Below are 21,904 nucleotides of genomic sequence, written 5' to 3'. Positions count from 1 at the left end.
TGCTTCCCCGTCCAAGAACTCAGGGTCTGGGCAGGAAACCCACCCCCCGTTCCCCGAGAGCTCAGTGTCTCAGCTGGGAGCCCATAACCCTGCCCTGTGAGCAGCTCTGAGGGTGTGGAGTTGGATCAGGGGGGTCGTGGGTGCCCCCTCCCCAAGTGTAGCTGTGAGGGGGAGGGAGGCTGGATCTGGGGGACTGTGGGTGCCCTCTCTGCAAGTGTAGCTGTGAGGGGGTGGGGGGCTGGATCAGGGGGGGCTGTGCCTTGGGGTGCCTGGGGAAACAGGGAGCCCAGCAGGCTGAGCGAAGACCCTCCCCACTCCTGCCCTGGTGTGTTGGTGCAGGAGGCCGGTATGTGGAGTGACGCCTTGCGGATCTGTAAGGAGTACGTCCCCAGCCGACTGGAGGCTCTACAGGAGGAGTACGACAGGGAGGCTGCCCAAAAAGGGACCAGGTAGGCCCAGGTTGCTGGGGGCAGGGGACAGGATGTTCGGCTTAGGGCGCTGGTCTGACCCGATGCAGAGACATGCAGAGCTTGGCAGAGTTCCCTGCTCCCCATGGCATGGACCTGCCTCTCCTCCCTCCCCTGGGGGCTCCCTGAGCAGTGGGGTGTGAGAGAGGAGACGGCACTAGGCTGACTGGTTCTAGGAGGTGCCTCTCTCCTCCCCTCCCATCCCTGCCTCTCCCTGTGTGTGGAGGGTCCCTCTGCCAGGATCCCTGCACCCACATCCCCTCATGTCCTGTGTTGGTCCTGGCAGAGGCATGGAGGGCATGCTGGAGCAGGCCCAGCAGTGGGAGCAGTCTGGGGAATATGCCAGGGCCGTGGACTGCTACCTGAAGTTCCAGGATCCCAATAACAGCCTTCTGGTGGAGAAGTGCTGGCTGAAGGTAAGTCATGACTCCCCCTGACGGGGCCTCTTCCCCGAATCTTGGGGCCGGGCTGGGCTCTCCCCATTGGGGCCCTTCCCCTCAATCTCAAGGCCGGGGCCCAGCTCCCTCTGACAGGGCCCCTCTCCCTAGTCTCGGGGCTGGGAGTCAGCTGTCCCCAAAGGGTCCATGCCCCCAGTCTCTGAGCCAGGGCCTGGCTCTCCCCAAAGGATCCCTTCTCTCTCAGATGACTCCCATCTCTTGCACCGCTGATGCCTTTTGTCCTGCAGGCAGCCGAGCTGGCCATTAAATTCTTGGGCCAGCCCCGTAGTGTGGAAGTGACACGGCTGGTGGGACCCCAGCTTTTGGCCATGAAAAAATACAGCACGGTAAGGATTAGCTCTGGGGTCAGTGCAGCGCTGGAGGGAGGGAGGGGTTAATTTCAGTGGAATGAAGGGGGCCTGCCTGACAGGTTTGGGTTGTATTAAAGATGGTTATTGCTGTCTTTTTGGGGAAAAGAGAAGTAGATGAGTTGAGCTGGAGCTACTGTTACTGTTCTTCTTCAAGATGCATTGCACACGTCCGTTCCACTTCAGCCGTGCACGCCCAGTGCACCAGAGACAGATTTTTCTCTTAGTGGTCCCCACCTCCTTCAGTCACCTCATGCTTTTGCACAGCACTCTAACGGGCAGAATTGCCCCAGACTCCCCTCAGTTCTTTCTTACCACCAGTGATCAGTCCCAGCCTTGCCCCCAGAGATGTGCGTCTTCTGCCATTCAGTAGTTCACTGGACTGTACAAGCTCATAAATGAGTCTGTCATTCCAACAAGGGGTAATGAACATACACCAGCCTTGTTGTTTCAAGTGGAGGCCTCCCAAACACTTCAACCAAACACACTGGTTTACAGAAAATAAACAAGTTTATTAGCTAGGGAAAGCTAGATTTTAAGTCATTTACAAGTGATAAGGCATAAAAGTCAGAGTTGGTTACAAAAGAAACAAAAAGATAAACACACAAGCTAATTCCTAAACTTTGCCAAGGCTAATAAGTTTAAAAGCAAAAAGGTTTCTCTCACCCTAAAACTTTCAGTAGTCTGTACTGGCTGGAAAAACCTCCAGGCAAGGACCACTCCTCCCAGTTCAATGATGCACCTTTGTCTTTCAAGGAATCTTACTGCCTTGAGTAGCAATGGGGGAGGAGAAGTGCAAGAGGCGTTTTTCTCCCTTCTATATTCTGACCCTTTATACTGGAAGTGTCTTTGCTGGTTTGTGGAGTCAGGTAATTCAGGTAGTCAGGTAGTCCAGTACTTACGACACATTCAAACTGGGTTTAAACAGAGACTTGGAGTGGCTATCTCACTACCGAAGGTAAATTACTTTGCTCACCCATTCTCACCTCCTACTCAATGGTCGTCATTAGGTCTTAAGTACCGGACTCCACCTCCCCCATTGCTCTTAATGCACCTGGATATCTATAAGATACCTCTGTGTTACCTGTTTTCTGTATTACTGCATCTGAAGAAGAGAGCTGAAGTCTCTCGAAAGCTTATGTCTACAAATATTAAATTTGTTAGTCTTTAAAGTGCCACAGAACTCTCGTTGTTTTTGCTGTATACAAACTAACACAGTTACCCCTCTGGAAACTATTCTAAAGGTTTATTGTAAAAAGAAAGAAATAAACCATCAGAGAAATGTTAAAGGATTAGAGCAATCAGATACATACAAATGATTAAAAGTCCATATACATCAGGTTTCTGAGAGAATTGTGGAGTTGCAACTTGTACAGTTCCTCTGGTACACATCCAGTACCTGGATGGGTCTAAGTCCTTCGGTTCTGTTGCAAAAAGAATTGATCCAGAGGCAGGTGTGTGTCTGCAGCTGAACAGGAACAAAGACAAAATGGTTTCTGTGGCTTGGCCTTATATACCCTCTGCCCCTGGCCAGAACTAAATATTACAAGAACTAAAATGGAGTCCAGAGCCGCATGGGCCAGTCCCGGTAACTCTTCAGGTATGCCTTTAGTTTCTTCCTGGCCCCTTGCATCCATGAGTGTCTTAATGGGCCATTAAACAGGCTATTGTCCTGCCATCTCTCTCTCTGGGGTGTGTCTTACACGGCATAGTTTGAAACACAGGTACATCAAATATGTCCTTACCTTCCATTACAGATATAACACATGAACATAAGTATTGCCATCTTTCTCAGTACATTACATCCTTTCTAACAGTACCTAACATGGCATATCTCACATGAATTATTATGAGTTTGACATATTAATGTTACACAATACAGTAAACACCCCCCCAATCTAACCAGCATGACAGGGGGTTTCAAAGAGGACGGAGCTAGGCTGTTCTCAGTGGTGGCAGATGACAGAACAAGGAGCAATGGTCTCAAGTTGCAGTGGGGGAGGTCTAGGTTGGATATTAGGAAAAACCTTTTCCCTTGGAGGGTAGTGAAGCACTGCAATGGATTACCTATGGAGGTGGTGGAATCTCCATACTCAGAGATTTTTAAGGTGCGGCTTGACAAAGCCCTGGCTGGGATGGTTTAGTTGGGGTTGGTCCTGCTTTGAGCACCGGGTTGGACTAGATACCTCCTAAGGTCCCTTCCAGCCTTAATCTCTATGATTCTAAATTAGCGGTTACTACTCAAGAAAGACATCTTGGAGTCATTGTGGATAGTTTCTGAAAACATCCGCTCAATGTGCAGCAGCAGTCATAAAAGCTAAGAGAATGTTAGGAACCATTAGAAAAGAAATAGGTAAGATAACAGAATACACCATATGATATTATGGAATCCATGGCATGCCCAAAACTTGAATATTGCAGGCAGTTCTGGTCACCCCATCCCCAAAAAGATATATGAGAATTGGAAATGATACCATGAAAGGCAACCAAAGTGATTTGGGGGATGGAACAACTTCTATAGGAGGAGAGATTAAAAAACCCGGGACTGTTCATTTTAGAAAAGACAACTAAGAAGAGGTTTGATAGAGGTCTACAAAATCATGAATGTGGTGGAGAAAGTGAATGAGGAAGTGTTATTTACCCCTTCATAGAACACAAGAGTCGGGATCACCTGATGAAATTAATAGGCAGCAGGTTTAAAATGCACATTCAACCTGTGGAACTCTTTGCCAGAGGCTGTTGTGGGGGCCAAAAGTATAACTGGGTTCAAAAAGGAATTAGGTAAGTTCCTGAAGGACTGGTCCCTCAGTGGCTATTAGTCAAAATGGCGAGGGATGCGACCCTATGCTGTGGGTGTCCCTAAGCCTCTGACTGCCAGAAGACAGGACGCTGGGCTGGATGGACCATGGATCTGACCCAGTGTGGCCAGTCCTATGTTCTTATTTTATGGGGCATATGTTAGCAGTGCCCCAAGGCTCCAGTCCCAGTCCTGGCCCTCTGGTGTGGGGCGCAGGTGGCCTCTGACCTTGAGCGCCAGGTGACAATGACCATGCGTGACCCTGCTGTGGTCCTGCAGGCAGCTGAGCTCTATCTGAACCTGGACCTCATCCGAGAAGCCATTGATGCCTTCATTGAGGGTGAAGAATGGAACAAGGCAAAGCGTGTGGCCAAGGAGCTTGACCCCAGGTAACCGTTAGACTTGTCCTCCCCCCCACACTGCTCCCTGTAGGTACCCCTCAGTTCTGTCCCCCCTCACTGCCCACCAGGTACACCAAAGTCCTATCCCCCCCTCTCTGCCCACCAGGTACACCCCAGTCCTATCCCCCATTACCCCTCAGTCCTGTCCCCCCCTCACTGCCCACCAGGTACCCCTCAGTTCTGTCCCCCCCCACTGCCTCACCAGGTACACCCCAGTCCTATCCCCCATTACCCCTCAGTCCTGTCCCCCCCACTGCCCACCAGGTACACCCCAGTCCTATCCCCCATTACCCCTCAGTCCTTTCCCCCCCCACTGCCCACCAGGTACCCCTCAGTCCTGTTCCTCTCACTGCCTCACCAGTTATCCCCAGTCCTGCCCACCCTTCTGTCCCCTGCATGCACCCCTCTGTCCAAGGCTCTTCTTCTCCAGGGGGCCTGCTCCCAGCAGGAGCCTGGCAGATGCACCCCAGCTGGGTCGTTCCCTTGGCCCTGTCACTGCAACTGCAGCGGGACCCCGGCTAGGCCCCTGAGCTCCACTCCTGGCATGTCTCCATGATGGCCGGGGGGCGCTCTTGGTTTGGCTGCAATCAAGTCTCCTTCTGCCTGGCAGGTCGCAGGAGTACGTGGATCAGCGCTATAAGGAGTATTTAAAGACTCAGGGCAAAGTAGATTCGGTAAGAATATTTTTGTCTGGGGCTGGGCAAACGGCTGGGTCTATCTGGACCCAAGGGGCCCTTCTGTGGGGCTGGGTGAAGGGCTGGGGTCATTCTGTGCCTGAGGGTCCCTCCCATGGGGCTCGGCCAGGGGCCGGGATCATTCTGTTCTAGCAGTGGTGCACTGCATGGGGGTCTGGGCGCTAAAGTGGGGGAGAGGGTGTCATGGCGCGTGGGGGGCTGGGTGCCAGTGCTGGGGGTCAGAGTCATGCGTGGGGGGCTGTGGGGCGGGGAGGGCTGGGCAGCAGTGTGATATGTGGGAGGGGGGTCTGGAAGAGGGGCCTGTGTTGGGAGTGGGGCTCGGTGCCCATGCTGGGGGACTGATGGGTCACCTCATCTGATCAATGAGTTCTCAGGACGTTGTGGCTCTCTCTCATTGCACAGCTGGTGGGAGTGGATGTCATGGCTGCCCTGGACATGTACGCGGACCGGGGGCAGTGGGAGAAATGCCTCGAGACGGCAGCCAAGCAGGTAGCTACTCCAGCCCTGTGCACTGCGCAGGGCCCGTGCTCACAGCTCTGCCCCAGCAGCCGCTGCTCAGGCTGGGACGAGTGCAAGGGGCCCAGGCTCTGCTGGGGAGGGTGGGGAGAGAACGGGTAAGGAGGAGGAGTGGAGCGGAGCAGGGCCTGGGTCAGACAGGCCGGGTTGGGGCAGAGGGATAGGGAAGGTAGGTTCGCCTGGCTGAATCAGTCCTGAGATCCTGGCAGATGCAGCCAGCCCCAGAAGGAGGTGCAGGAACCTGACAGCAATAAGTTAAATGCACATGGCTGGCCCAGGTCAGCCGACTCGGGCCGTGGGTTGTAAAGTTGCTGTGTAGACGTTTGGGTTCAGACGGGAGCCCGGGCTCTGGGACCTTTCCCCTTTACACCACACAGCCTGAGCCCCACAAGCCTAAATCAGCCCATTCGGGCCAGCCGTGGCTGTGCCACGGACGGGTCTTTTATTCCAGCGTCCACATCCCCTGCGAGGAGTTTGACTTAGCTCTACACGATGTTAGTATGAAAATTCCCGTTGGAATGGCAGGTTGGAAGAAGGGGCTGTGGCTAGGAAATCTGTGTCCAGGGGAGTGTTTCTAGTGGGGTCTGCAGCGCTCTCTCCTCTACCCAACGCTCTGCAGTGTCTTCGTCACGGCTCCGAAGGAAAGCCAGCCATTGCTGGTGAGCTGCAGCAGTGACGCAGTGAGTGGGGGGTGGCTAGTGGGACAATTCGGTGAGTCCTGCAGAGGGTCTGGACACACAGCCCAGCCCTGCCATTGTTCCTCCGTGTCCCTGCTGCAGAATTATAAAGTCCTGCACAAGTATGTCGCTCTGTACGCAACTCACCTCATCCGGGAAGGCAGCTCTGACAAAGCGCTGAGCCTGTATGTGCAGCATGGAGCTCCCGCCAACCTGCAGGTAAAGAGATGTCGAGTGCGGTGCGGGAGGCCCCATGTGTTGCTGGGCTCCTGGGATTGCCTTGTGCTCTGGCCCTGCCCCTCCTGCCCCAGGCCATGTCTGCAGGGAAGATGTAGGACCCAGCTGGGCCAGTTCTGCACCATGGGAGCTCCTCACACTAGCTCTGTGACCAGTTCCTGCTCCCTCTGCCTCCTGCGCCATGGGGAGGCTGAGGACCTACCCAGAGTATGTGCTGCATTCGTGCCGAGTGCCCCACATTGCCAGGGGACAGTTCTAGAGACCCCCGGTCCCTGCACGCGGGCTGGAGGCATCGCTGCAGTATATTGTGCGTGTGGAGCCGCTGGGGCCCCCATCTGCCTTCCCTTGCGTGGCAGGGGGAGATTGGGGCTCCTCTCAGCCCCCCCATGCCCAGTGCCCAGCACGCGGCTTCCCCTCTCGTGCAGAATTTCAACATTTACAAGCGTCTGTTTGTGGAGATGGTGAATGCGCCCGGCATGAACAGCGCCGAGGCCTATCCCAGCTGGGCCGACCTGCGCGATGTGCTCTTCAGCCTGGTGAGTGCGGCCAGCGCTGCCCTGCCCCCTGGGCACAGCGGGGCTCAGAGCTTTGCTTTCCGACCCCCCGGCGCTGCTCAGCGCCCGCAACCCCCTCTGCCCCCCAGCTCCTTCCTCCAGTGCTGCTCAGCGCCCACAACCCCGTCTGCCCCCCCACCTCCTTCCCCCAGTGCTGCTCAGCACCCACAACCCCCTCTGCCCCCCCAGCTCCTTCCCCTGGCGCTGCTCAGCGCCCACAACCCCCTCTGCCCCCCCAGCTCCTTCCCCCTGCTCAGCACCCATGGCTCCCTCTGCCCTCCAGCCCCCTCCCCCAGCGCTGCTCAGCACCCACGCCTCCCTCTGCCCCCCCAGCTCCCTCCCCTGGCGCTGCTCAGCACCCACTGTTCCTCCCGTCTCCCTCAGACCTCCCCCTGCCTGCTCTCTGGTCTGGCTGGTTGTGCCTCGCTTGCTCACACGTTCCCTCTCCCCTGCAGTGTGAGAACCTGGTGAAGTCTAGTGAAGCAAACACTCCTGCGCACGAGGAGTTTGAGACCATGCTGCTGATATCGCACTACTATGCCACCCGCTCTGCTGCTCAGGGGATGAAGCAGCTGGTAAAGTCTGGCACCTCTCCTCGGCCTGCATCCCAGGATCCATGGGCAGGGGCCTGAGGGAAAACACCAGTTTGGGGCCCACGCCGGTTCATTCAGCTGCTGTAGAGGAGGCTGCATAGGGAAATGTGGGAATAGTTCCCAGCTAGAGGATGGAGGTGGCATGGGGATCTCTGCAGTGACAGCGCGGAGCCAGAGCACGGGGAGGAGCCATAGCAGCATGATAGGAATGATAGCATGATAGGGATAGTGAGATCTCCCTCTTACTCCCGCCACAGGCCTCGGGCAGACTTTCGGGTCCTTCTGCCTGACAGCCCTTTGTAGCCAACCGTAGATGGAGAGAGAGCGTGTCCCTCCAGTGCTGACTGGGCGCTGGGGATCCAGACAGGACCATGAGAGAGAGCGGAGGAATCGCTGGGGATCCAGACGGGGCAGAGAGAGACAGCGGGGCTCCTGGGGTTCAGGCACTGGGCTTAGGGATCCAGCCAGGGCAGAGAGAGAACAGGGCTCTCCGGCGCTGACTCTGGGTGCTGGGGAGACAGAGAGCAGGGCTCTGGGCCTCATTGGCCACTCAGGATGCAGACAGGGCAGAGAGAGAGCAGGGTTCTCTGAGGCCGATGTGTACGGGGCAGAGACAGAGAGCAGAGCTCTCCGGGGATCCCACTGGGGTGTGGGGATCCAGCCGGGGCAGAGAGAGCGGGGCTCTCCGGGGATCCCACTGTGGTGCAGGGATCCGGCCGGGCAGAGAGAGCGGGGCTCTCCGGGGCTGACACTGGATGCTGGGGATGTGGACAGGGCCAAGACAGAGAGCAGAGCTCTCCGGGGATCCCACTGTGGTGCAGGGATCCGGCCGGGCAGAGAGAGCGGGGCTCTCCGGGGCTGACACTGGAGTTCTGCGGTGGCGGACCGGGCGGATGTAGCAGTGGCTCTCAAGGCATCTTTGCCCGCAGGATGTGGTGGCTGCCAAGCTGTCCATCTCCCTTCTGCGCCACACCACGCTCATCCCTGCAGATAAGGCCTTTTATGAAGCTGGTACAGCAGCCAAGGTAAGAGGCAGCCTGAGACACAGGAGCCGGGGGCAGGAAACTGCGGTACCCTTGCGCCCATAGGGTCTCTGCCTGTGTTGGGGGGTGGGTCCTTCTCTGGCAGCTTTCCCTCCCTCCATCCTGCCTGAGGTGCTCCTGCCCCCCACTTCCACCAGCCCCTCTGCAAATACCGCTCCTTACACACAGCCCTGGGCATGAGGAGAGGGTGACTAGCATGGGAGGGGAGTGGGCCTGGAGCCCAGGGGCTCAGGGAGTCCTAAGAACCTAAGAATGGTGATACTGGGTCAGCCCAATGGTGCATCCAGCCCAGGCTCCTGTCTGCTGACAGTGGCCAGTGCCAGCTGCTTCAGAGGGAATGAACAGAACAGGTCATCCTCAAGTGATCCATCCTGTCACCCATTCCCACCTTCTGGCAACCAGAGGCTAGGGACACTTCAGAGCATGGTTTTGCATCCCTGCCCATCCTGGCTAGTATCCATTGATGGACCTATCCTCCATGGACTTACCTAGTGCTTTTTTGAACCCCGTTATAGTTTTGGCCTCCACAATGTTCTCTGGCAAAGAGTTCCACAGGTTGACTGTGTGTTGTGTGAAGAAATACTTCCTTTTGTTCGTTTGAAACCTGCTGCCTAGTAGTTTCATTGGGTGACCCCTAGTTCTTGTATTATGAGAAGGAGTAAATCGCACTGTCTTATTTACCTTCTCCACACCAGTCATGATTGCATAGACCTCTGTCATATCCCCCTTAGTCGTCTCTTTTCCAAGCTGAAAAGTCCCAGGTTTATTAATCTCTCCTTATGTGGAAGCTGTTCCAGACCCCTGATCATTTTTGTTGCCTTTTTCTGTCCCTTTTCCAATTCCAATAAATCTGTTTTGAGATGGGGTGACCAGGTCTGCCCTTAGTATTCAGGATGTGGGTGAACCATGGATTTATTTAGAGGCAATACGATATTTTCTGTCTTATCATCTATCACTTTTCTAAAGATTCCCAGCATTCTGATAGCTCTGCGACTGCCGCTGCACAGTGAGTGGATGTTTTCAGAGAACTAGCCACAGTGATGCCGAGATCTCTTTCTTGAGTGGTAACAACTAATTAGTCCCCTCTTATTGCACCCCCGACTCCCACCCTGATCAGGGAGAATGGAAGGATCTGCCCAGGAAAGCTGCCTTCCTGTGCCACCTAGGGTCCTTAATTACCTTTACCAGTCCCCAGCCTGGACCGCCTCCTTCATCTGCCATCGCCACCTCCTCCTGCCCCTCCAGCTTCTCCTGCCCCCGCAGACTGTGCAGGGAGATGAGATGGGAGGCGAGCCACAGTGATTTTCGGTGGGCTTTGGGGCACTGGTGTCACCATCCTAGCCACAGGCTGCGTCTTACGCTCTAACTGCCTTGTGTGGACCCTGCAGGTGCATTGAGTACCGAGGGCGTGATGATATAATCCTCCTATCAGCCCCTCACTGCACAGTCAGTGCATGTGCCAGAGGGACTGGGGAGAACACCTTGCATTTGCTGTGTTCATCGGACCTGCGTGGGGGTGAATGGCGCGCACGCTCGCACGCGCACGCTCATAAAATACATTTGTGCTGGCAAAACTCATAGACCTCAGACTGAAGGTAGTAATTTTGTAAATACATGTAATAACTGGGAGGGTTGTGTAGCCCTCATGCTGTCTGGACTGGCTCACAGCTGCGGACGTGATCTTCTGGCAGGGCCTCTGGCTGACGGGCAGGCCAGCCAAAAAACCCGAATTTCACATGACCAGAAGCAGTCAGGCGCTCCAGTTGCATAGTGATTCTCAGCCCAGTCACTTCCGTATGACTGGAAGCAGGAAGTTCAGGAAGCCATCACACTGGCCAAGAAAGCTCCAGTTGCGCAGGTACTTTAAACGGAGCTTGGGTGGCCCTGCTTTCAAAGTGGGTGGGCCCAGGACCACCCATAGCTACGCCCCTGCTCCAGGCAGACTGTCAGAAAGCAGGGCAGACACCCCAAACTGGTGGTATGCTCTATAATTAGATTTCACCAACCCAGTAACAAATGTGAACTCCTGAAGCACTACACCAGTCTGACTGTGGAGTCACGGGCAGCCCCCTTGGGCACTCCAGTCTGGCTTGCCAGCCAGGCAAGCTCGACTTAGTGAGAGTAGTTGCCATACACCAAAGTTCACAAAAGATTCAGGTTGCCTTCAGTCCCGAGACACCAGCCATTTCCCCCGCTCAGTTTGTACCTCAGATCTCACACCAAAGACAACTCTTGTAGCCAATCCTGTAGTAAACTAAGGATTTATTAATTAGGAAAAAGAAATGAGAGAGTTATTTACAGGTTAAAGCAGACAACATGCACACACAAGTTACAGTCCAGTACAGTTACAGTCCAGCTTTCGCTCCAAAAGGTGACGGAGTTGCTGTAATGTGTCAGCAGGGAATGTCTTTTAGGGCTAACCCAGGTTGACCCTGGGTCTCTGCTTTTGTTTCCTAGCTCCAGCTCAGTGAAAGTCCAAACAGCAAAGAGATGAAAATGTTCATGTCAGCCATCTTTATTCCCTTCTTCCAGAGTTCAGTCCGACGGGACAAGCTTCCTTGCCTGCAGCACCTTCCTTGGTGTGAGAGGGCCATCAAGCCACTCTTTGTGTCGTGATGTTCCATAATGGCCCATTTCGTTTTGATAGATCTTCCTAAAGGGCAGGGCAACCATTGCTTTTGGCTGCTTCACAAATTCAGAGCAGGCATTTTTACCATTATAAAGCAAAACTTAATATGACCTTAAACTTAACACTTACATATTACCTTACAGACATTGCAAGTCAAATGAACGCATTTTATAGCGTCTAAACACGTCCTCACAAGTCTAGCACCTGTCTTGAACAGTGCTGACATTCAGGTGAGCTGCTTTGGTTTCCAGCTATTAATTTGTCAATGCTCAGCTGATGCCAACAGCCTTGGCAAGAGCTGGCACCTGCTCTACCAGCTCACAGATAGTTTATAGATCAGTGGTTGAGTGACACCTTATTCCGTAGTTGTGGCATCAGCTACTGTTGGAACACATGATCCTGGGCTAGATGGACCATTGGTCTGACCCAGTATGGCCGTTTTTACGTTTGTGTGTGATGGGTGTGCAAACCCCACACTGGCATGGAAGGGATTAAGGAGCTGCAATGGCCCAGAGTGGCCCGGCCCCAGGAGTTACAGGGAGAGAACTCGGCTGGAACTTGGGCCCTGGAGAGAGGTTGACAGCCCTTGCAATGGAGGGTGTGGATCCCCTGAACTAAAGGGGGAACAGCCTGAGCCTGGCACTGAACCCCAGTGAGCCCTGCACTGGACAGTGAAGGAAAAGAGCCCAGGTCCTGGAGGGAGCTGCCTCCAGGTTTTTCTTTTCCTTTCTTTTGTTTAGCTTTATTAGTTGTCTGTGGACTGTTGTGTTTTCTCACCTGAGGCCTCAGGAGGGGATGAAAAAGCCAAGAGGCCCCAGCACCCTAGAATGACAAGCTGGCAGCACCCGTGCGCTCCCCACATAGCTAGTAAAGGGGATGCTCTCCCACAGACAGAGATGGGCTCAGTGTTGCTACCTCATCAGGTACAATCCCAGCTGCCATGGGCAGATCAGAGCGGCAGCGAGCCATACCTCCTTCCCCATGCTGCGTCTCGGGGCTTGCTGCGCAAACAGAATCCTAGACAATTAGAGCTGGCAGGGACCTCAGCAGGTATCTAGTCCAACCCTGTGTTCAAAGCAGGACTAACCTCAGCTAAATCATCCCAGCCAGGCCTTTGTCAAGCCGCAGCTTAAAAACCTCTAAGGATGGAGATTCCCCCACCTCCCTAGGTAACCCATTCCAGTGCTTCACCACCTTCCTAGTGAAAACCTTTTTCCTAATGTCCAACCTAGACCTCCCCCCCTGCAACTTGAGACCATTGCTCCTTGTTCTGTCTTCTGCCACCACCGAGAACAGCCTAGCTCCATCCTCCCTGGAACCCCCTTTCAGGTAGTTAAAGGCTGCTATCAAATCCCCCCTCATTCTTCTCTTCTGCAGACTAAACAAGCCCAGTTCCCTCAGCCTCTCCTCATAAGTCTTGGGCTCCAACCCCCTAATCATTTTTGTTGTCCTCCACTGTACTCTCTCCAACTTGTCCACATCCTTTTTGTAGTGGGGGGCCCAGAACTGGACACAATACTCCTAATGCAGGCTCACCAATGCCAAATAGAGGGGAATAATCACTTCCCACGATCTGCCAGCAATGCTCCTACTAATGCAGCCCAATATGCTGTTAGCCTTCTTGACAACCAGGGCACACTGCTGACTCATATCCAGCTTCTTATCCACTGTAACTCCCAGGTTCTTTTGGCACCCCTGCGCTCCTGCCCAGCACAGCTGAGCCAGCCAAGAGGGGGCAGCAGTAGTTCTGAGCCACACAGCCTTGCTTTGAGTCTGGATGGCCTAGGGCTCTGCATCCCCCCAAGCCAGTCTGCGGGGCAAGACAATCCCCTTGCCAGTGGCCCCAACGGGCCGGGCTGTCTTCTACCAGAGATTCTCAGGGGTGAGCCTCAGCCACATCTAAGAGGGAATGGGCCAGAGCTTCCATGGGCAAAGAATCTGTCTTCCTTTGTGACCAGGGTCTGAGGTCCCTGGGATGGGCCCTGCGTTCCCACTGTAGGATGACGGGACACAGCAACCCTAGGGAGACTAATGGTATGTCTACACTGTTCTAAAACCCACGGCAGTGAGTCTCAGAGCCCAGGTCTATAGACTCAGCCTCACGGGGCTTGTGCTACAGTGCTAAAACAGCTGTGTCGGCAGATGGGCCTGGGCTCTGAAGCCTGGAGAACGGGTTGGGTTTCAAAGCCCAATCTTCCACCTGAGCCATAACATCTACTCCACTGTTTTGAGCACCGTAGTGTGAGCCCAAGTCCCAGGTTCTGAGACTTGCTGTGGCCTTTCAAACGCAGTGTAAATGTACCCAGAGTCCCTTGGGCCAGCTCTTCACTCCAGACCGTGATCACCCCAAGCCAGGCATGCAGCAGTGGGTCTTTCCCCCGACCTGTGAGCCCCTGGAGAGGAGAGTGGCCACCACTGCCCTCCAGCCAAGCTGCGTGAGCCAGTGGGCGCCCAAGGGAAGTGTAAGCGAGAGGAGGTCAGATTCATGGATTTGCCAAGGTGCCAGTTGGATTTTACAGCTGAAATGTAACAAACTGGGATGTATTTGGATAACCCTTCTTCATTGATTCCAGGGAGCAGTAGCTTACTAAGCTTACGGCTAAGTTCCTCTGTGGTCAGCTTCGACATTGGATAATATTTCTCAGATCAGGATACTCGGCTAATCTTAACCAATCAACATGGTTAGTAAGTCACTCGGAGCCACGGGTCATAGAATCAACAGTTTTATGGATTAAGTTCAGATATCAGATGTTCTATATACAGAGCACAACAGTGTCTGACAAACAGTGGCCATAGACCAGCACTGAGGGCAGCAGTTAGACCACAGAACAGTAAAAATCACCAAATCTTCTTAGGTTTACTTCTCAAGTCTTTAATATCTGTAATAAAGTTATGATACTTGGAGTGATCCTCCAACGAATGAGGATGCATTCATCTTAAGGCAATCCTAAGAATGTGGTCCCTGCTATTTCTAGTGTTTGCTTTGAAAGGAACTAGTTTAAAACATCAAAAGTAATTGCTTAAAAGTTTGCTCTGAAGATCTCTAAGACCAATGTACTTGGATATACAAAGGAAAAGCATGCATATAACATTGCTTATTTAAAAATCCCAAAATAGAATTCCTTAAAGAGGAGAGCTGTCACGGATCTGCAGAATCAGTGCTATACTCCCAGCTTTGGACCAGTCTCTGGGAGGACCCCTTCGGTGGCCCAGACCCCTGATTGGTCTCACTCTTGCTCCAGGGTGAGCCACATGGCTTCACCGCCTCCTTAGACTGGACTTCTCAGGCTCCAGCCCCCGCTTCACCCTATGAGCTCCATTCAGCGAGTCCCACTGAGACAGATTCTGAGGTAGACTTGTCCACTTCTCAGGGATCACCCAGCAACTCACCCAGCATGTGCAGTGACACTCAAACAGCGCTGTGAAAACAGTTGGGTTAATTTGTTAACTGGACTGTGGCCATAGGAAGTCCTTAGGGCAGCACAGAGAACTGAAGATTAAAGTACAGTCCATTCTGGGCAGCCCAGCAACCAGCCAAGCTGTAGAGAACCCCTTGTTCAAGCTCTGTCTGTTTCTCCATCCAACCTCCTTCATCAGAATCCAGGTCAGAGCCCACATCTGTTATCCCCCACCTCACACCTCTCAGTCCTTTTTTCTCTAGTGGGGGGATTGTTGTTTAGCTAGTTATCTTAGGAGCCTGTCCACAAATGCAAGAAGCCTGGGAAACAAGCAGGAGGAACTGGAAGTCCTGGCACAGTCAAGGAACTATGATGTGATTGGAATAACAGAGACTTGGTGGAGTAACTCACATGACTGGAGCACTGCCATGGATGGGTATAAACTGTTCAGGAAGGACAGGCATGGGAGAAAAGGTGCAGGAGTTCAGTTGCACTGTACATAAGAAAGCTTACGTGATTAAGAAAGTGTGATTGCTCAGAGCTTAGTATGAAACTGGAGAAAAGCCTGTTGAGATTCTCTGGATTAAAATTAGAGGTGAGACCAACAAGGGTGATGTCATGATGGGCGTCTTCTATAGACCACCAGACCAGGAGGGTGAGATAGATGCGGCTTTCTTCAGACAACCAACAGAAGTTTCCAGATCACAGGCCTTGGTTCTCATGGGGGACGTCAATCACCCTGACATCCCCTGGAAGAGCAATACAGCAGTGCATAGACAATCCAGGAAGTTTTTGGAGATTGTTGGGGACAACTTCCTAGTGCAAGTGCTGGAGCAACCTACTAGTGGCTGAGCTCCTCTTGAGCTGCTGCTCAAACAGGGAAGAATTGGTAGGGGAAGTAGAAGTGGTGGTAACCTGGGCAGCAGTGACCATGAGATGGTAGAGTTCAGGTTCCTGACAAAAGGAAGAAAGGAGAACAGCAGGATACAGACCATGGACTTCAGAAAAGCGGACTCTGACTCCCTCAGGGAGCTGATGGGCAGGATCCCCTGGGAGGCTAATATGAGGGGGAAAGGAATCCAAGAGAGTTGGCTGTATTTTAAAGAAACCTTATTGAGGGTGCAGGAACAAAACATCCCCATGTTCAGAAAGAATAACAAATATGGCAGACACTCAGCTTGGCTTAACAAAGAAGTCTTCGGTGAGCTGAAACACAAAAAAAAGGCTTACAAGAAGTGGAAGCTTGGACAAATGACTAGGGAGGATTATAAAAATACTGCTCAAGCATGCAGCAGTGAAATCAGGAAAGACAAAGCGCAACTGGAGTTCCAGCTAGCAAGGGATGTGAAGGGGAACAAGAAGGGTTTCTACAGGTATGTTAACAACAAGAAGGTGGTCAGTGAAAATGTGGGCTCCTTACAGAATGGGGGAGGCAACCTAGTGACAAAGAATGTGGAGAAAGCTGAGGTACTCAATGCTTTTTTTGGCTCTGTCTTCACAGACAAGGTCAGCTCCCAGACTATTGCACTGAGCAGCACAGAATGGGGAGGAGGTGAACATCCCTCAGTGCTGAAGGAACAGGTTCAGGTCTATTCAGAAAAGCTGGACATGCACATGTCTGTGGGGCCGGATGCAATGCATCTGAGGGTACTGAGGGAGTTGGCTGATGTAATTGCAAAGCAATTGACCATTATCTTTGAAAATTCATGGCAATCGGGGGAGGTCCTGGACAATTGGAAAAGGGCAAATATAGTGTTCATTTTTTAAAAAAGGGAAGGAGGAGGATCCGTGGAACTACAGACTAGTCAGCCTCAACTCAATCCCCAGAAAAATCATTGAGAAGGTCCTCAAGGAAACCATTTTGAAGCACTTGAAGGAGAGGAAGGTGATCAGGAACAATCAGCATGGATTCACCAAAGGCAAGTCATGCCTGCCCAACCTGATGGCCTTCTATGATGAGATGACTGGCTCTGTGGATGTTGGGAAAACAATGGGTGTGATATACCTTGACTTTAGCAACGCTTTTGATATGGTCTCCCACAGTATTTTTGCCAGCAAGTTAAAGAAGTATGGGTTGGATGAATGGACTATTAGGTGGATAGAAAGCTGGCTAGATCATCTGGCTCAATGGGTAATGATCAACGGCTCGATGTCTAGTTGGTAGCTGGTATCAAGCAGAGTATTCCAGAGGTTGGTCATGGCACCAGTTTTGTTCAGCATCTTCGTTAGTGATCTGGAGGATGGATTGGATTGCACCCTCAGCAAATTAGCTGATGACACTAAACTGGGGTGAGTTCTAGATACACTGGAGAGTAGAGATAGGAATCAGAATGACTTAGACAAATTGGATGATTGGGCCAAAAGAAATCTGATGAGGTTCAACAAGGACAAGTGCAGAGTCCTGCACTTAGGACAGAAGAATCCCATGCACAGCTACAGACTGGGGACCGACTGACTAGGCAGCAGTTCTGCAGCAAAGGACCTGGGGGTTACAGTGGATAAGAAGCTGGATATGAGTCAGCAGTGTGCCCTTATTGCCAAAAGGCTAACAGCACATTGAGCTGTATTAGTGAGAGCATTGCCAGCAGGTCACGGGAAGTGATTATTCCCCTCTATTCGGCATTGGTGAGGCCACATTTGGAGTATTGTGTCCAGGTTTGGGCCCCCCACTACAAAAAGGATGTGGACAAGTTGGAGAGAGTCCAGCGGAGGGCAACAAAAATGATGAAGGGGCTGGAGCACATGACGTATGAGGAGAGGCTGAGGGAACTAGGCTTGTTTAGTCTGCAGAAGAGAAGAATGAGGGGGGATTTGATAGCCGCCTTCAACTACCTGAAAGGGGGTTCCAGGGAGGATGAAGCTAGGCTGTTCTCAGTGGTGGCAGGTGACGGAACTAGGAGCAATGGTCTCAAGTTGCAGTGGGGGGTCTAGGTTGGATATTAGGAAAACATTTTTCCCTAGGAGGGTGGTGAAGCACTGGAATGGGTTACCTGGGGAGGTGGTGGAATCTTCATCCATAGAGGTTTTTTAGGTGTGGCTTGACAAAGCTCTGGCTGGAAGATTTAGTTGGGGTTGGTCCTGCTTTGAGCAGGGAGGTTGAACTAGATACCTCCTGAGTCCGTCCAACCCTAATATTCTGTGATTCTGTTATTCCCTAAAGGAGGTGGGGAAGTCTGGGTCGTTGGTTGCTAGGTGCTGATGTCCTGGTGATTGCGTTCACCATTGTCTTCTTAGCTACTCTGTTGATATGGAAACTAATAGGGTCCAGGCAGCTGGGTGACACCCTCACCTATGTCTCTTTGCCTGCCCTGAAAGCGAACAGTGCTTTTCCACCCAGTTGGGTAACAATTCAGCATATTGGAGAAAGTGAGGCATAAACAGGACTGATGATAATATTACAAAATAGTCCCTCTTTGTCACAGATGCAGACTCAGCAAGGAAACATTCAGTTCTTCTTCGAGTGTTGGTCCCTATGTGGATTCCAGACCTAGGTGTGCATGCGCACCATGCGCGGTAGCCGGAACTGTTCAGAGTAGTGTCTGTCGACCCAAGTTAACACCTCGCGTCACTGATGTGATACGTCTGAGGTTTTATGTGGCTGTGCAGGGCAACGCCTCCTCAGTTTCCTCTTACCACCACATGGCTAGAGTCGGAACGTTCTCTTTATCCTTCAGAAAACCTACGTAAAAAAAAAAATTGTTCGATAGGTGGCATAGTTTAGGTTTTTTGATAGTTGTAGATGAATTTCGTTTGTTAGAAAACCAGTAGTTTCCAAGTTCTCCCCTCCCTTGTACAGTCCATCCTGTGCAGGGGATTATGCCCAAACAAGTCGGGTTCAAGAAGTGCTGCACATGCCCGTGATTGTTCTCGGTGAACAACTAGCACCAACACTGTCTCTGCTGCCTTCATATCATCGTAATGCAGTGCTCTATCTGCTGCTCATTTCCTCCAAGAACCCGTGCGGTGAGAGAACTCAGACTTAAACACCTCATGGAGGAGGCGATGCATCCGTGTGCACACCCAGAAGTGGCACCACTGGAACACCCAACTGCACCGGCGCTGACCGCGTCTCCAGCCACAACATCAATGATACTGCGGCAACAGTCAAGGTCCATCATGCGCACAAGAAGCATGGTCATGGGCATAAAGATGGATCCCCAAGAGGGACTGCCCCTAAACGCCACGTTCCCTCTCCAAGCCAAGAGCAGCCAGGTGTGAAGTTGTAGGCAGATACAGCAGCTCCTGCTTCCAAACGGGCAAAGGCAGATAAGAAAACTAAATATCTAGATAAGCCTGAGACTACAACTGCCACTCGTGCTTCACGGGAGCTTCGATGCCCACTGACCCCGCCAGAACCAGTAGGACTACTGTAGCCTCCACTATACCCCCTGGTGCTGCGTACACTGGGTCGCATCTTGCTCCTAATTACCACAGCTGAGCTTCTGCCACAAGAGGGACCTTCACACCTGTATGAGGCACCAGGCACCATGCAGCTCCTGTCCCCAGCTGATGATACTATACCACTCTTCCATGATGCGACCATCGGAACCACCTCGACATCCTCCCATTCCACCAGCTCCACCTGCCCCGACTGCTGTGCCCACTCAATGGCACCACCTTTCTCAAACAACTCAAGTCCGACTGGTCCTCGGAACCTGATCCACACTTCTTCCCCAAATCCAGTACAGTCTGCGCCCATATCAATATGTGCCGGTCCAAGTCCCACCACAGGAACAATGTTTTAGGTACCCACCTGGTCCTCCAGTGAGAGTGGACCAGAGGCCCTGTTAGCATGGGTGGGACCCTTATTATGAACGTGAAACACTACCACCTTTGGAGTACACTGCACCTCTCTCAGTGTACACCGAACCACGTAGCACTGTGGGACCATTGGTACTGACGGAACCGCCGGGGCTGACCGATCCATTCCTCCCAACCGATGCATCATCATCACTGGATGAGGCGATTATCCTACCCACATTATCATGGCCTGAAGACCCTGGCCAATACCAGGATCTGGTGAGGCATATGGCAACAGCCCTTAATTTAAGAGTGGAAGATGTCAAAGACTCACAGGATGAGTTTCTTGACATCCTTCAACCATCAGGTCCAACTTTGGGTAGTGCTAACCATCCATAATGCCATTTTACAACTGGCTCAGGCAATCTTGCATGCCCCAGCTTCCCGCACACCAATGCCTAAATGTGCTGAAAGACAGTACTTTGTTCTGGACAAGAATATGGACTTCCTCTTTATGCACCCCCTACCGAACTCACTTAGTGGTACAGGCAGCCATTCAACAGGCCAGGCAACAACACCCCAGGACCATCCCTCCTGACCAAGCTGCCCAAAAAAGACCTCATTGGCTGCAAAGTGTATTCATAGGCTGGCTTTCAATTCCACATAGCCAGCTACCAGACCATTCTAGCAAAGTGTGACTTGAGGTCACACTCGAAACTGGCAAATTTCAAGCCTCTCTCCCAGAGGATAAAGCAGTAGAGTTTAAGGCCCTCTTTGAGGAAGGCAAACTGATGTCTAAAATCTCCCGTCAGGTGGCTGTAGATGCTGCAGGCTCAGCAGCTCACTGCCTTGCATCCGAGGTAGTACTCCAAAGAGATTCCTGGCTAGAAACTTCTGGTTTTCCTATGGAGGTCCAAACATTCTGGAGGACCTGCCTTTTGACAGCCAGAAGCTATTTAGTGATAAAATGGATGAGAGCCTTCATTCCTTGAAGGACTTGCAAGTAACACTCCAGTCCCTAGGATTGTACACACCAGCCCCCACACGATTTCAAAACTGACAAGCTTACCAACCCAGGTACCCATTCTGACCCACCTACTAGCCTTACCAACCTTACCCTTCATGCCAGCAAAACCAACCCTGCCGTTGCCAACACTCCCGACACTCCTCCACCTCTGCCTCTGCTACTTCTACCTTTCATCAGCACCCTCCAAGACAAACTTTCAACTTAACACCACAGAACCACAAAGCTTTCCCCACACTGTCTCTGGCCTCCCCATTGATTTCGGTGTCCGTCTTGCTCTATTCAACCACAAATGGAGCAAGATTACCACCAACCAATAGGTACTGGATATCGTACGCTGGGCATATCTGATAGAATTTTACACTTTTGCACCCCACCATCCACCTCGGTACACCCATGCAGACCTATCCCAGATACGCCAAGTCCACAAGGAAATTCACACACTCCTCCAGAAAGGCACTATAGAATCAGTTCCACACAAGTTCCACACTATCGGAACCATGGCTTCTACCCCCCCACTTCCTCATACCAAAGAAGGGAGGAGACCTTCACCCCATTCTGGACCTTCAGGCCCTAAACAAATTCATCCGAAAATTCTGTTTCCACATGGTCACGCTCCCTCAGATTATTCCTTCCCTCCATTGTGGGGCCTGGTTTGCAGCTGTCAATATGAAAGATGCTTACTTTCATGTGGACATCCACCCTACACACCACAAATTCCTTCACTTTATGGTGGAGCGGTCCCACTGCCAGTTCTGTGTCCCACCCTTTGGGATAGCTACCACAACTCGTGTTCATGAAGGTTTTCGCTGTCGTAGCAGCATACATGGAAAAAAGCAAATATAGTGCTCATCTTCAAAAAAGGGAGGAAAGAGGATCCAGGGAACTACAAACCGGTCAGCCTCACTTCAATCCCTGGAAAAATCATGGAGCAGGTCCTTAAGGAATCCATTTTAAGGCACTTGGAAGAGAGGAAGGTGATCAGGAACAGTCAACATGGATTCACCAAGGGAAAGTCATGCCTGACCAACCTGATTGCCTTCTATGAAGTGCTGACTGGCTCTGTGGATGTAGGGAAGGCGGTGGATGTGATATACCTTGACTTTAGCAAAGCTTTTGATACAGTCTCTCACAGTATTCTTATCAGCAAGTTAAAGGAGTATGGATTGGATGAATGGACTATAAAATGGATAGAGAACTGGCTAGAGCATAGGGCTCAACGAGTAGTGATCAATGGCTCCATGTCTAGCTGGCAACCAATCACAAGCGGAGTTCCCCAGGGGTCGGTGCTGGGGCCGGTTTTGTTCAACATCTTCATTAATGATCTG

General features: G+C 52.2%; 1 protein-coding gene across 1 annotated transcript in view; it reads left to right on the top strand.

Annotated features, from left to right (window-relative positions):
* Window positions 1-21,904, top strand: part of IFT172 (intraflagellar transport 172) — a 122,517-nt gene that overhangs the window by 93,708 nt on the left and 6,905 nt on the right. Inside the window, exons 34-43 of the mRNA XM_067550549.1 lie at window positions 340-449; window positions 754-883; window positions 1,153-1,251; window positions 4,349-4,458; window positions 5,081-5,144; window positions 5,568-5,654; window positions 6,461-6,577; window positions 7,021-7,131; window positions 7,605-7,724; window positions 8,672-8,767. Of these exons, the coding sequence (XP_067406650.1) occupies window positions 340-449; window positions 754-883; window positions 1,153-1,251; window positions 4,349-4,458; window positions 5,081-5,144; window positions 5,568-5,654; window positions 6,461-6,577; window positions 7,021-7,131; window positions 7,605-7,724; window positions 8,672-8,767 (1,044 nt within the window). The remainder of the gene's footprint in view (window positions 1-339; window positions 450-753; window positions 884-1,152; window positions 1,252-4,348; window positions 4,459-5,080; window positions 5,145-5,567; window positions 5,655-6,460; window positions 6,578-7,020; window positions 7,132-7,604; window positions 7,725-8,671; window positions 8,768-21,904) is intronic.

This window comes from Emydura macquarii, unplaced genomic scaffold, assembly GCF_026122565.2.
Source record: "Emydura macquarii macquarii isolate MOO-44397 ecotype Brisbane River unplaced genomic scaffold, CSIRO-AGI_Emac_v2 contig_1300, whole genome shotgun sequence".
NCBI classification, from domain to species: Eukaryota; Metazoa; Chordata; order Testudines; family Chelidae; genus Emydura; species Emydura macquarii.
The sequence above is the reverse complement of the archived record's forward strand: the minus strand, read 5'-3'. Positions and strand labels throughout refer to the sequence as shown.